The sequence below is a fragment of the Lemur catta genome, chromosome 5 (assembly GCF_020740605.2).
Source record: "Lemur catta isolate mLemCat1 chromosome 5, mLemCat1.pri, whole genome shotgun sequence".
NCBI classification, from domain to species: domain Eukaryota; kingdom Metazoa; phylum Chordata; class Mammalia; order Primates; family Lemuridae; genus Lemur; species Lemur catta.
This window is the reverse complement of record NC_059132.1, coordinates 56,344,858-56,360,460: the sequence shown is the minus strand read 5'-3', so window position 1 is coordinate 56,360,460 and position 15,603 is coordinate 56,344,858. Positions and strand designations below refer to the sequence as shown.

Below are 15,603 nucleotides of genomic sequence, written 5' to 3'. Positions count from 1 at the left end.
CATCTGGTATTAATATAGCCACTATATTCTTACTAGAACAAGACTTGTGCTTACTATTTGGAGGGTATATCTTTTTAGTTTATCTGTGTTTATATTTAAAGTAAATCTCATATAAATAGCATATAGTTGATTCTTTTTTATCCACTGTCTATCTTTTAATTGGAATGCTTAATCCATTGATAGTTAATGTAATTATTCGTATGGTTAGAGGGCTTCCTTTTATCCATTATTTTCTATTTCTTGCATTTGTCTTTTTGTTTCTCTCTTGTTCCTTTCAAAACTGCCTTTTTTGGAGACTAACTGAATATTTATTAGAATTCCATTTTAATTTATTTGTTGGCTTTTTATTTTTTATTTTTTTGAGACAGAGTCTTGCTCTGTTGCCTGGGCTAGAGTGCCGTGGCATCAGCGTAGCTCATAGCAACCTCAAACTCCTGGGCTCCAGCGATCCTCCTGCCTCAGCCTCCCGAGTAGCTGGGACTACAGGCACACAACATCACGGCCTGCTAATTTTTTCTATTTTTAGTTGCCCGGCTAATTTCTTTCTATTTTTAGTAGAGATGGGGTCTTGCTCTTGCTGAGGGTGGTCTCGAACTCCTGACCTCAAGCGATCCTCCTGCCTCAGCCTCCCAGAGTGCTAGGATTACAGACAGGCATGAGCCACCATGCCCGGCTTATTTGTTGGCTTTTTAGCTCTACACCTTTGCATTATTTGTGTTATTTAGTGGTGCCTCATGAGATTATGATATCTGTCCTTAACTTTTTACAGACTATGTTATTTCCTGTAAAATTTGTGCCACTTCTGTAAAATTTAAGAGGATTGCAACTGTGTAGTTAGATTTCCTACTCTACCTCCCTGGCATTTTATGCTATGCTTATTTGTATTATATCTAGCTAGGCTATAAATTCACTTTTTGCTTCGTATAGTTGTATGTGTTTTAAAGAAATTAAGAGAAAAATGTTTTTATGTTTGCTCTCACACTCTCCATTTCTTTCTGAAATCCAAGTTTCCATTTGGTATCATTTCCCTTCAGCCTGAAGAACTTGTAGAGCCGGTTTTGTGGCAATAGAGTCTTTTTATTTTATTTGAAAGGGTCTTTATTTTGCCTTTGGTTTTTGGATCAGCTTTATTCAGGTGTGCTTTATGTACAATAAACTACATCCATTTGAAGTATTTAGGTACTTTTAGCTAGTAGTGAACTTATCTGAAGTCAGATTCAGTCTCCTCTATGGAGCAGCTGAAACTCTAGTCTTATTTGGCTGTTTGATTTCTGCTTGACACCTGTGTAGTTTCAGATCTACCAGAGATTTGGGGTTTTTTTTTTTTTTTTTTTGAGACAGAGTCTCGCTTTGTTGCTCAGGCTAGAATGAGTGCCGTGGCGTCAGCCTAGCTCACAGCAACCTCAGACTCCTCGGTTTAAGCGATCCTACTGCCTCAGCCTCCCGAGTAGCTGGGACTACAGGCATGCGCCACTATGCCTGGCTGATTTTTTCTATATAGATTTTTAGTTGGCCATATAATTTCTTTCTATTTTTAGTAGAGACAGGGTCTCGCTCTTGCTCAGGCTGGTCTTGAACTCCTGACCTCTAGCAATCCACCCGCCTCGGCCTCCCAGAGTGCTAGGATTACAGGCATGAGCCACCGCGCCCGGCCGATTTTGGTGGTTTATATGCAGACTTTGGGGCTCCCCTTCTGTGATTCTTCATTCCTGTATCTCCCGTAACTTTCTAGCTGATTCTTCAACAGGTTTGCAGTTTTCAGTGGCACCAACTCATGAAGAGAACAGGAGGCTCACCCAGTGCCCTTCCCATCTTCAATGTGTCCTCTCCTATCCAGTTTCTTCTTGATTTTGATTGCTCTCCAGTGTTCTCAGATGGTTGTTTCTTAAATTTTTTCCAGGATTTATAATATCTGTTAGAGTATTTGTTAGATATAAGCTACTCTACCATTAGCAGAAGTGGAACTCTTTTTGTTCGCATTTAATCTGGGCCATTGGAGACTTGGGGTGCTCTTTGCTCTGTTGGGTTAAAAACCAGGGTGGTTCCCCAGACTTCTCAGTACTGGCAGTTGTTAAATGCTTGTTTTACATACCGAGACCATATAGTAGTTTCTCCTTATCCTTGGGGATGTGTTTCAAGACCCCTAGGGATTGTCTGAAACCCTGGATAGTACCGAGCCCTATATCTATGATGTTTTTACATACATACATATGATAAAGTTTAATTTATAAGATAGGCACAGTAAGAGATTAACAACAATAATAAAATAGAACAACTATAACAATATACTCTAATGTAAGTTATGTAAATGTAGTCTCTTCCTCCCCAATTCCCTCCCTCCCTACCCCAGTATCTTATTGTATGTAATATTTTTGTATCATGATTGATTACTGCAGGTAACTGAAACTGTGGAAATTGGAACTGTGGATAAGGGGTCCCTATTGTATATAACTTTGTTTCATATTAATACTACAACTATGGTATAGAGTAAGGATTACTATTTTTTTTTTTTTTTTTCATTTTTACGAATTGGTGCTGAGGGAAGTTAGGTTCTTAAAGTTACGTGGCTAGTGGCACAGCTGTGATTCAAATCTTATTTAGTTTTCCTGATTCAAGAGTCCACAATGTTAATGCTACATGGTGCCACCTTCTTCCTATTCTAAATTTACCTATGACTTTGATTCTACATGAAAGTAAGTAGAGATAAAAGAATGACATGAATGATGAAATATATCATTATAAAATATATGTTTTAGGAAATGGAAGTACCCGTATTACCGAAAATATCTCTACCGATCACCAGTTCTTCACTGCCTACCTTCAATTTTAGTTCCCCTGTGATCACAACTTCCTCTCCATCACCCATCAGTCTGTCTCAATCATTAACAAACAAGGTAAAAAAAACATTGTATAAATAGAGGTGAATTTTGTTCATTCTTCCTTATTTTTAAAAATCTAATACTATACTCTGAGCAGTGATTAATTTTCATTATGGAAATTAATAGCTCGTAGCAAGCAGAGAGAAATGGGAGTGGTGTTTTGCTTTTTGAAAAGAATGTACAAGTATCTTGGATACTTTATAAGGGAGTGTTCTTCAACTCTTATGCAATGCATTAGAGAATGAGATTATTGTAAATTTGTTTCCGAACAGTGTTTCCAAAAAGATACTTTTTGGGCAAGAAAGGACTTATGTTTTTACTTCTAAAGTAGACTTAACATCTTTAATCTGCTCCTGAAATTTTTATGATTTCTTCTTGGCTTGCACTTTTTCTGAATATATTCTTATAGATGGTATGTTTCTCCTGTAGGCAAATATCCACCTCCAAGATTGTGTATGCTCTTTTTGTAAAAGGAAGCTGGATTTTATAGCACTTATAGTTCACTGTTTTTCAGAAGTTAAAGTTATTTTTAAATCTGAAAGGAAAAAATATTTTTAGCTTCTTTGGGATAATTAATTTGCTTAAGGTATATTGTATTGCCAGTTTTTTTTTTCTAAGTAGCTCTTTTTGTGTCATTTCTTAATAATTTGGAAAAACAGGTACAGATGACCTCTCCAAGTAGCACTGGCAGTCCCATGTTTAGATTTTCATCTCCAATTGTAAAATCTACTGAGGCAGATGTACTACCTCCATCATCTGTAAGTAGTAAGCAAAGAATAGTTCTTATTTATTAATTTCAAAGCCATGCTGTGTTTTTATCAAATCTAAGATGGCACTGGTGTTAAGAAACATTATTCTTTTTCTTCCAACTTAAAAAATATTCAGTGTTTAGAAAACTTCTGAAAATTGTATATTCTTCACTACATGTATATACATATATGCAGATGTATTTTCTCCCATACCATTTGAAAGTTAAAATGCAGGCATCTTGATTTCCTTAATGCTTGTCTGTATATCCCCTAAGGAAAAGGACATTCCTTTGCATCTCTGCAGTACAGTTATCATACCCAAGAAATTAAACATTATGTAATAACAACAACATAATCCATATTCAGATTTCCCTTTCATCCCCAGACTGTCCTTTAATTGCTGTTTTCTTTCTGGTGGTCCTAGATCCAGTTAAAGACAAGGACATAATCAAACTAAATTATATTGCATTTCGTTAAAACATGCCTTTTGATTTGTCTTTAATCTGGAAAAGTTCTGGGCTGTTTTTATGTCCCACAATATGTATTTGTTTCTTCATGATCAAGAATTAAACATTTTGCGCTGGGTATGGTGGCTCACACCTATAATCCTAGCACTTTGGGAGGCTGAGGCAAGATCACTTGAGCCTAGGAGTTCGAAAGTCCACTGAGCTATGATGATGCCACTGCATCAAAAAAAAAAAAAGAAAGAAAAAGAAAAAAAAATGAAGTAATATTTTGGGTAAGAATAATATATAAGTTTAATGTTCAAGTTGCTCCACATTTGGCATATTTATCATTTTGACACACCACCTTCTGTTTTTAACTATACCCTTACTTTCTGGCACAACTAAATGTTGTAGATCAGATATAATTTCCCTGCCACATGTCTGAAATCCATCAGTTGCCCCCACAGTCTTGTACTTTTTATTAAAAAATGACATTCAGAAGCCCAGAACTAGGCATTAGGAACACCCCATTTTATGTACTGATTTGAAAGAAAAAAATGCCTAAGAAATTAAAAATGTTTTCGCTTAAACTATGACAGTAACATTCAATATAAGAAGAATCTCAATTTCAGAGATTGTAAAATATAAACTAAATATCTTAAAATAGGTGAAATTTAGTACATATTTTGACTTGGAATAAAAATAAGCTCCGTATTTGATATTTGTTTAAAACCAAATTGACACTTAAAGTATACCTTTTCTCTTTACAGATTGGATTTACTTTTAGTGTGCCTGTTGCTAAAACAGCAGAACTTTCTGGCTCCAGTAGTACTTTAGAACCAATGATAAGTAGTTCAGGTAAGTGAAAAGTTCTCACACATTTTTATGTAAAAAGTTGCATACGTTAGGTTAGTATTTCAGAGTCTCTGTCACGTTTGGTAATTCTTACAAATGCCTTCATTTGAATGAAATTAGCCTGAAAGGCAAGCAGGAGCTACCATCAACCTTAAGCTTAATATTTATACAATATTTTTTATAAGTTATCTTCGGTGGTACTAGCTCCTTATGTAAGTGTTAAAATTTGGTTTTGAGAGGGATATCTATCTATCGTAGTTTATCTGTCTGTTCTCTTGGTTTAGTCAAAATAAGGTGACAAGTTTGTTATAAATGAAGTCTCATTTTAAGAAATTTAAAGATTGTCTGTATTATAATTGTAGTGGATTATCAAGTGCAAGGGTATAGGAACAAGAAAAAAAGCACGACAGACTTGAGAATTCCAAATAATTTGTCTTGTTTTTTTTTTTTTTTTTGGAGACAGAGTCTCGCTTTGTTGCCCGAGCTAGAGTGAGTGCCATGGCGTCAGCCTAGCTCACAGCAACCTCAAACTCCTGGGCTTAAGCGATCCTACTGCCTCAGCCTCCCAAGTAGCTGGGACGACAGGCATGCGCCACCATGCCCGGCTAATTTTTTCTATATATATTTTAGTTGGCCAGATAATTTCTTTCTATTTTTAGTAGAGACGGGGTCTCGCTCTTGCTCAGACTGGTCTTGAACTCCTGACCTCGAGCAATCCACCCGCCTCGGCCTCCCAGAGTGCTAGGATTACAGGCATGAGCCACCGTGCCCGGCCCAAATAATTTGTCTTGAAGTTAGAGAGATAGCTTTAAATTCTAAAAATTATTGAGTGCCATGCCAATGAATTGCATCTTGACTATAGTAGGGAGACATTGTGTGATTTTTTATATGGGAGTGAAATGGGTGTGAGCATAGTGACAGTGGTATGTTGAGTGTGGTGGGTGGGAGTGGAGTGTTATAGGCAGAGACATGGTTGGGAGCTATTGCTCTATCCAAAAGTGTTTCTTCAAGTATCTGCTGAGTTTTGGATCCTCCCTCAAAAGATAGATTAAAAAAAAAACCACAAAGAGTCAGACATAGAAGCTAGAGAGGTGTTTTGGCTTTGGATAATCTGGAAGATAGTAAGAATTTGACCAGTATGTTTGCAATCCTGTTTTTTTATTGGGTAAAATAGCCTCGTGTAACAGAAAGTAACAAGCAATTTCAGGTACACTGCTTGTATCTTTTTTTTTTTTTTGAGACAGTGTCTTGCTTTGTTGCCCAGGCTGTGTGGCGTCAGCCTAGCTCACAGCATCCTCAAACTCTTGGGCTCCAGTGATCCTCCTGCCTCAGCCTCCTGAGTAGCTGGGACTACAGCCATGTGCCACCATGCCCGGCTAATTTTTTCTATATATTCTTAGTTGTCTAGCTGATTTCTTTCTATTTTTAGTAAAGAAGGGGTTTCGCTCTTGCTCAGGCTGGGCTTGAACTCCTGACCTTGAGTGATCCTCCTGCCTCGGCCTCCCAGAGGGCTAGGATTTTGCAGGTATACTTCGTACCAAAAAAGTTTTTTCTTTAATGTTATGGGTTCAAGAGGAATAAGCCTCTTCAGATTACCAGTTTCATGACTTGTTATGAGGAAAGGCATTAAAATCCTTCCTACTTTTTAACTAGTGCTTTACTCTAGTGGTAACAGAATGAGTAACAATTTGTTATAACAGCTTTGTATCATTTCATCTCAGGAAATTAACCAGATTTTTAAGGAGTTGATTATGAGCAACATATATAGAGTTATTCTCATTTTGATGCCTCTGGTTCTCACCACTTACATCATTTAAAAAAGCTAATCAAAAATGTAAAAGTCATGATTAATTGTGACTTTGTGACAGGAACTAGTTTTTCCATTATTTTCTTTTTCCATTTCTTTGTGTATACTTCAAGGAGTCCTAAAAATTTACCTTTTTTTGGTGGTTGTTGTTGCCTGGACTAGAGTGCTGTGGTATCAGCCTAGCTCACAGCAACCTCAAACTCCTGGGCTCCAGCGATCCTCCTGCCTCAGCCTCCTGAGTAGCTGGGAGTACAGGTGTGTGTCACCACACCCGGCTAATTTTTCTATTTTTGTAGAGAACGGGGTCTTGCTCTTGCTCAGGTTGGTCTCGAACTCCTGAGCTCAAGTGCTTCTCCCACCTTGGCCTCTTAGAGTGCTAGGATTACAGATGTGAGCCACCACACCATGGCCAAAATTTACCTTAAATTACTAAAAGCAATTCAATTTTTGATTATAAAGGAAGATAGAATATGATAAAGTGATCAAAGTGTGAATTTTCTTTGTTTTGACACAGTTTTAGGTATTATGGGTGTATTTTGGGCAGAGATGATATTTTTGTTATTGAGATGAAGTTGACATGACACGGCCATTTTAAAGGGAGTGATTCAGTGGCTTTTAGTACATTCACAGTGTTGTGTAACCACTGCTTTTATCTAGTTTCAAAACATTTTTATCACCCTGCAAAAGGAAACCCCCTGTCCATTAAGTTGCTCCCCATTCTACCTTTCCCCTAGCTACTGGCAACTTGTGTTCTGTCTCTATGGATTGACTTATTCTGGATATTTCATATAAGTGGAATGATACAATGTGACTTTCTATGTCTGGGTTGTTTTCACTTATAATGGTTTCAGAGTCCTTCCACTTTGAGAGTATGTATCAATACTTCATTCCTTTTATGGCTAAATAATATTTCATTGTATAAATATACAATAATTCATTCATTGATAGACATTTGGGCTATTTCCGCCTTTTGACTATTGTGAATGGGTGGCTTTGAACATATACATGTATATCTATTTGAGTACTGGTTTCAATGCTTTGGGACATATATCTTGGAAGGGAATTGATGGGTCAAGTGGTAGTTCTCTGTTTTAACTTTTTGAGGAATCACTCAACTTTTTCAAAGTAGTTGCAATGTTTCACGTTCTCACTAGCAGTGTACAGGTGTTCCAGTTTTACCCACAACGTCACCGACACTTATTTTTTCCCTTTTTTTGGATTATAGCCATTCTATTTTTTTTTCCCTTCCACTCCCCACCTATGGCCATTCTAGTGGGTGTAAAGTAATACTTTATTGTGTTTTTGACTTGCATTTTCCTAACACAAATGATGTTGAACATTTTTTCATGTGCTTGTTCACTGTTTATGTATCTTCTTAGAGAGAAATGTATATTGAAGTACTTTGCCCATTAAATCGGTTTGTCTTTTTGTTACTGAGTGGTAAGAGTTCTTTATATATGTGGTCTGGATACTAGACCCTTATCAGATAAATGATTTGCACATATTTCCTCCCATTTTGTGTAGACTTTCTTTTCCCTTTCTTGATAATGTCCTTAGATGTACAAAGGTTTTTAATTTTGATGAAGTCCAGTTTTTTCTTATGCTGCTTGTTCTTTTGGTGTCATATGTAAGAATACATTGCCAAATCCATGATCATGAAGCTATACCCCCTAGGTTTTCTTCTAAGAGTTTTATGGTTTTTGTTATTATTGAGGTCATTGATTCATTTTGAAGTAATTTTTGTTTGTAGTGTGAGGTAGAGATAAGTAGATTTTTTGAAACTACTTTACCCACTATTTTTTAAATTGGCAAACATTTTAAAAGAAAAACCTGGTTACTTATCTTCAAGCATTCTTAAAAGGAGACTAGTAGACTGAATTCCATATACTCTTTACCAGCTACAACATTCACTATTTTATTACCAACTTATTTCTTCTTGTCTCCTTTGTTTCTTCCCTCCCCACTCCCCTACATAGAAACACACACATAAGGTTGTTTTGAAACAATCCCAAACATGTTATTTCATCAGACCTCTCCTTAAACATATAACCATAAAGCCATTATCACACTCAAAATTGAGATCTCTTCTTTTAAATATAAGGATATAAGTTTGGAAAGCATAAAATGTAAAAACGATAAAAATCACTCACCTAGCCACTAGCAGCCATTATTAATCTTTAGATGTAAACATTCTAAATCTTCTGAACTTTCCAACCTGCTTTTACCTATGACTGCTTTTAAGAATGACTTCTTTGGCTTTGTAGGCATTTCATGATGTCACTATTCTATAATTTGTATAACCAGACCCTTATAGAGCATGTTGTAATATGGGTCTCAATATAATAACTGGAGACATGTTCAGTTAGTATGAATTTCTAGAAATGAAATAACTGCTCAGTTGAAAATTACTTTTAAGGTTTTCTTGATCAGTATTATAAATTTTTGTGTAATCAAATACATATTTCATGCAGTGGATGGGTTTGCCTCAGTTGCCATATTTTCTCCAGTGTTTCAGTTTGATTTTCTTGATAATTAGTAAATTCACTGGGTGGCAGTTATAGTTTGTATTTTTTGCCTTTTTGTGTATATGTGGGTGGGGTGGTATAGTATGGGAAAAGAGTTGACTTTGAAATATTTTTTTAATGCATTTAATTTAGAGTCCAGTGCTTTTTCTCGGCATAATATCTTTTACAATTAAAAAAATTACAGCTCAAGATATCACTACAGTGAATAGTACAAGCTGTAAGAAGACATCAGATGAAAATTATGTGGACCCTTTTAGACCTGCAAAAACCCTGAAAGAAGGAAGTGTTCTAGATGTTCTGAAAAGCCCTGGTAAGAAAACAGCTACTTTTGAGAATAAAAAATCTTAATTATTTAATACAAACTCATGATCTCATTTTAATGTCATTTGTGTTATACTTTAGGCTTTAAAAAATTATGACTAGTTTGATCGGAGATCGACTTTTGAACATAGATGTAGTCAGGTGTAATCCTTTTGTGGGAAATATCTTGGAAAACCTTACTTATTTCTTTGGAATTTAAGGACTCTGTAATAAAATGAAATCTCTAAGAGGCAAGTATAGAAGGAGAAAATGAATTGCCTGTCAATAGAGATGGGACAATATGGTATCAAGATTAAATCAAGACTATCTAGGCATGTCTTTCTCTGAGAGCTCTGAACTCCTTTTCATCTCAAAGTATTGCCCAGTTTGGTATATATGGAACAAGGCCAGGTGGAAAGCATTTGCTGAGTTGTAACCTATATATATAGGACAGTACTCACTTGAAACGAAAGATTTGCAAGCTATTAGGTAACCATTTGAAGAGGATAAATAGAAGCTCTCAAATAGGATTAAATTTTTGGTTTGAAATCAAAGAGTGTTCACAACTTCATTTGCTGTGTAGTGTAAGAAAATAAAACCATTTATAAGATAATCTAATAGCTCAGAAAGAATTTAAACTTACTCAGCAGATGTGTTCATTTAAATGGGATAGGTTTTTCAAAATAAGGTTGGCTTTTACAACAGAAATGAGAAGGATTGGGTTTTTCTGGCCCAGATCTCTGATTTTATAGATGAGTTTACTACCTACAGGAATCCAGTATTTTGGACAGTTTTGTGCAGTTATGGCAGAACTCCGGAATCGTGTACTAGAATTAACCAGGTAGTTAGCAAGCATCAAGTGTGTACAGTTTATCTTATATATTTAGGGTTACATTTTGCACTCATGATACTAACTTGCCCTTGTCCTTTTTTGGCTTTTTAAATAGGAAAAATTTATGGGGAATCGTCATTTGAGCAAAATTAGGAAAATATGAAAAGTTGGAAGGAGATCTGTGGTGCCTTGAGATGGTTACTGTTAAAATTTTGCCAACCTTAGTGATTTAAATTAATCATTAGCAAAATAGTATATTGTTGACCACTGGGAATAACTGAAGTATTTGGGATCATTTTGCCCTTTCTAAAGTAGCTTTAGGCTGGATTACTTATTGGTACCACTAGGAAACCTACAACAACCCTCTATATTTTCTTCCTTTCTAATTTTCTTTTCCTTTGGTGGTAAAGGCTGGAGAAACAGATCACTGATGGTGTCAGTGTTTGTAAAATAAAAGTTAACTGGTTCTAAGCAAAGGATTAGAAAGTCATTCCCATGAATAAAGTGTAGCTTAAGTGAACAATTCAATGACAACAGTTTGGGTAGCACAAAGACCTCTGGCCCCCAGCCCCATGCCATGGTTTTGTGTGAACACCTTGTCTAAATTAAACACCTTCAGTGTTTACCAAAATGGTATACTTGGAATTTGAAAGACTCTCTGAGATTATATTGAAGAGATATCTGAGGCAGTTTTGTTTGAATAACTGTTCAGTAATTTTGTGTAAGCATGTATTTGAGTTGCACGAGCTCTTGGTCCATGAGGATAGATTAGGTCTTAATCATTTTTATATTTGTAGGCCTTACCAGAGGATTTGGCACATTTTTGTTGGGATTTGTCATTGAACCATTACCATTTTAAAGCCTATATGAGTTTAGTATAATTAAAACTAATCCTTGCCACCCAGTTGTACTTTGGAGGGACATTTGTCAAATAATTATGCCTGCATAACTCATCTGGTTTTATTAAAGGTAGCAGATACCACAACAGTGGATTATGACTGAACAAAATTCAACTGAAGTCATTTGGCATAGCCAAGGGAACACTGAAAGAAGAGACAGATGAGGAAGGAAAGCTATGAGTATACTGTATTTGCAGGAAGGCAGAACATGGCAAAATGTGGATGACAATAGTATGTATCAGTAAATTAGTACAAATGAAAGCGTCAAACTAGAAATTCCTAGAAGGAGAAGATGCTATCCTGTAAATAAAAATATCCTTTGTAGAATTTTAACTGGTCTAAGTGTCACTTATTAATTATGTGATTAATAAATGTGGTTGCTTAGGTGAATAACAACTCTTAAGGTTGTCCATCTTGGATTGTAGTAACTGTGCAATAAGGTAAATATGTCTTCTCCCAGTAATAATATTCCAGTTAATGCTTTGATTTAGAAAGCTTCTCTAATTTTTTGTTGTTGTTGTTGTTGCACTCTCCCGTTCCTGTTACAGGTTTCACATCACCGAAGGTAGATTCTCTTGCTGCTCAGCCTACCACGACAAGCCCAGTAGTTTATACGAGACCAGCAATAAGTAGCTTTTCTTCTAGTGGAATTGGGTTTGGAGAAAGTTTAAAAGCTGGATCATCATGGCAGTGCGATACATGTCTACTCCAGAACAAAGTTACAGACAACAAGTGCATAGCCTGTCAGGCAGCAAAATTGCCACCAAGAGATACTGCTAAACAGACCGGAGTTGGGATACCAAGTAAAAGTGGCAAAGCAACTCTTTCTACATCAGGGACAAGCTTTGGAGACAAATTTAAACCAGCAGTAGGAATTTGGGATTGTGATACCTGTTTAGTGCAAAATAAACCTGAAGTGATAAAATGTGTAGCCTGTGAAACACCGAAACCTGGAACTGGTGTGAAGCGAGTCCTTGCAATGACAGTGGTTTCAGAAAGTGCTGAGACTGTGACTGCTTCATCCTCCAGCTGCACTGTGACCGCCAATACCTTAGGATTTGGAGATAAATTCAAAAGGCCCATGGGCTCTTGGGAGTGTCCAGTATGCTGTGTTTTTAATAATGCAGAAGACAATAAATGTGTGTCCTGTATGTCTGAGAAACCAGGTATGTTTATTGGCTTTATGGAATAATTTTGCTAAGTACTGTAGTACAACATTGTAATTTATTCTTTGCAAAACAGTTCAGAACACCTGCAGTATTTTAAATGTTTCAGGATGAGCATTTCCTCATACACATTAATTTTTCTAAACTATCTTGTGGTTAAAATGACTTGCTTGGGGCTAGATCCCCATGTTCAATTTGGATGGGTTGTGTGTTAACCAGTCCAGTATATGTGCTGACCTTTCTGTGCGGTTTTCTCAGAAACTTCTTCATGATCATTTTCAAAGTTGGCTAATAAAGATGTAGAAAGATCTTAAAGTGGGGCAATGTTTCTCAAACATTTGTAGAGAATACAATCTTTGTCTCCTCTCTAAGTAGAAATGAGGATAGCTAGTGGTTATTACCAGGGATGGCTTCTTTAAGGATTAGACAGTAGTCCTTAATGAAAAGCTGTAGCTGAATATTAATGACAGTACCTTTTGTTGTCTGCCAGAGATGTTGCAATGATAGTAAATTACTGAGTCATTAATGAAAAAATTGTAACTTAGCCAGAAAAATGGAGTTAGGTTTGAATTTTTTCTTTTTCTGTGTTCTACGTAAAAAACAAAGGCCCTTGATGTATGTAGGAAACCAAAATTAATTTTGAGTTGGTGGAAGAGAAATAAAACTTTGAGTTGGGAAGTAATTTGTTACACATGAACAAAGGAAGCTCATCTGTGTATTAAAGAACTGTATTCTTTAAATGATGAACAGATTTGAAGGCAACAAAATTTGGAGACCAGAGGACTAGTTAGAAAGTTATAGCAATAATATATATAGGTGATAGATACTGGTGATATGTACTAATGGAATTAAATAGGGAATGGGGGATGGGGAATAATGTAAAAGCAGTTGATTTCAAGCTGCTGAAGTTGACATTCAGATAACTATGTGAGGTCTTTGGATATACTGATACGGACCCTCTGGGCTAGAGATACCAATCATTAGTTCATAGTTTTGATATTTGAAGTCTTGGGAGTAGAGGTGAGTGAGTTGAGTGAATAGAAAAGATGGCCTAAAACAGAAGTCACTAGCTTAAAGGGAGTGGCAGAAATAAAACCTTTGAACAGTTAATCTTTTAAAGGAACAGCCCGAGAACTACAACAAAACTACATGGCACTGGTTGCCTCTGAGGAGGATGGATTTCAAAGGAATAAGACCAGTCAGTGGTCTCAATAAGAAGGCTATTATTCATGTAAGAGATGAAGGAGGGCTTAAACTAGAATAGTAATGGAAGAATCAGAACAAGATTGGAATAAATTTGAGAAACATATAAGGGAGCAGGAACCATCCAGCTAAGGTAATAACCAAGTGGACAGTGGAGTCATCAACTAAGAGACTATAGTGATGAAGCTCAGAATGTGGGTTGCAGATCAGATTAGGAAATGTTTTGTTGGTGTTTAAAACTATCAGAGTAGATGAGCTTGTGAGAAGGGCAATGGACCAAAGATTGAACCCCAGGGAGCAATTTTATTGGTAAGATAGAAGAGAACATACCTATAAAATGCAGCGATTGTTCAGGTTAACTATGGGCAAAGTGACAATAGTTGGAGACCATTCAGAGAAGTAGGAATACCAGAATGAATGGTTCCCCTTGCAACACTATCCCCATGCAACTTCTCCCACAAACATGCCAATTCTGCTTAAAGATTTGTCACCTCTGTGTATCCTTCCGCCTTTTAGTCATTTCTTCCTTCTTCGCACATTTGTTTTAGATCATTTATCACTTGGTGATGGTGCTTCTATGCTTTTGTTTTTTTTATCCCCTTTTACACCATGAGCACCTTAGAAGATAAGCAACATTTTGTTCATCTTTAGTGTCTCCAGAAGCCAAGTATGTTATGGTGCTTAATAATAAATGCCTGCTAAATGGCTAGCATATAAAAGAAGCGTGAGCATAGTAGGTGTCAAGTTGAATTGCAAAGTAAATGATAGAACACTTCCTTCTGTGCAAAGATGATTGTTTCAAAGGCAGAGAGACCTAGGCTTTGAAATCTTGAAATTAATGTGGTCCATGGCTATGTATTTCATATGTTAAGATATTGCCTACAATTTTACATCTTATGTCTTAGAATGTTGGGCTGTTTGAAGAAATTTGACAAAGATTGTTGAGGACAGTTTAGTCTTTTAGCTCCTAATTTGTGAGTATGATTTATAAAAAAAACCTAGAATTTCAAACTTGGGGTTAAGGGGAGCTCACCTCTGAGCAAGGTTAGTGTGAGCTGCTCATTTATAAGATTAAAAGAAATCTGAGAGGTTTGTCCTGTTTTTAACAATCTACTGTTCATATTTTTGGCATTTTGTCTTAATAGGAAATGTTACTAGAAATTGAGCATTTAAACTTTGTGGTGTCATTAAAATCCTGGCATGTAAATTAAAATTTTCATGTGTTTCCCCATTGTTTTTTAGGAAGTTCAGTACCTACTTTAAGTGGCAGTTTTCTAGGAACTTCAGTACCTACTTCAAGTAGCAGCACTGTACCTGTCTCTCTGTCTTCTGGAGGCTGTTTAGGATTGGACAAGTTCAAGAAACTTGAGGGAAGCTGGGACTGTGGAGTGTGCCTAGTGCAGAATAAACCAGACTCCACCAAATGTGCAGCATGTGAAAGTGCAAAGCCAGGCACAAAATCTGAGTTTAAAGGTAAGGCAATGGTAAAGGGCCTCTTTGTAAGGCCATTTTAAAATGAAGTACTTGCAAACAGCTTTAATGTTTAAGTTATTCATTTTCTATTGAAAATTCATATAAAATGAAATACTGTCCTGAGATCTTTTAGTTATATCTATTTCTGCATTGTTGTAAACTTGAATTAGTTGTCAACAGTGAGATATCTTTTCTACAGCTGAGTAAAGAAATTTCTTGTGTTATTGAGTCTCAAAGTTTTTGGTTTTTTGTTTTAAACTGTTAACACCCTATATGAATTTACTGACTCTTATTTGACTGGGAATTTATACCTCTGAAACCTATTATAATTAATCCTGGCTTGAACTTTGGTTTCTCAGAATACGTCTCAGAAAAAGAACTCTTTTAATATTTTAGTATGTAAATATCCAGGAAGAACTTCTCAAAGTAATTAATGCTGAACTATCTGGAGGCCAAATTTTTCAAATTT

General features: G+C 36.1%; 1 protein-coding gene across 1 annotated transcript in view; it reads left to right on the top strand.

Annotated features, from left to right (window-relative positions):
• The window catches only part of NUP153 (nucleoporin 153), a 79,737-nt gene that overhangs the window by 46,873 nt on the left and 17,261 nt on the right, over positions 1-15,603 (top strand). Inside the window, exons 12-17 of the mRNA XM_045551846.1 lie at positions 2,757-2,894; positions 3,539-3,637; positions 4,845-4,932; positions 9,446-9,571; positions 11,841-12,458; positions 14,904-15,134. Of these exons, the coding sequence (XP_045407802.1) occupies positions 2,757-2,894; positions 3,539-3,637; positions 4,845-4,932; positions 9,446-9,571; positions 11,841-12,458; positions 14,904-15,134 (1,300 nt within the window). The remainder of the gene's footprint in view (positions 1-2,756; positions 2,895-3,538; positions 3,638-4,844; positions 4,933-9,445; positions 9,572-11,840; positions 12,459-14,903; positions 15,135-15,603) is intronic.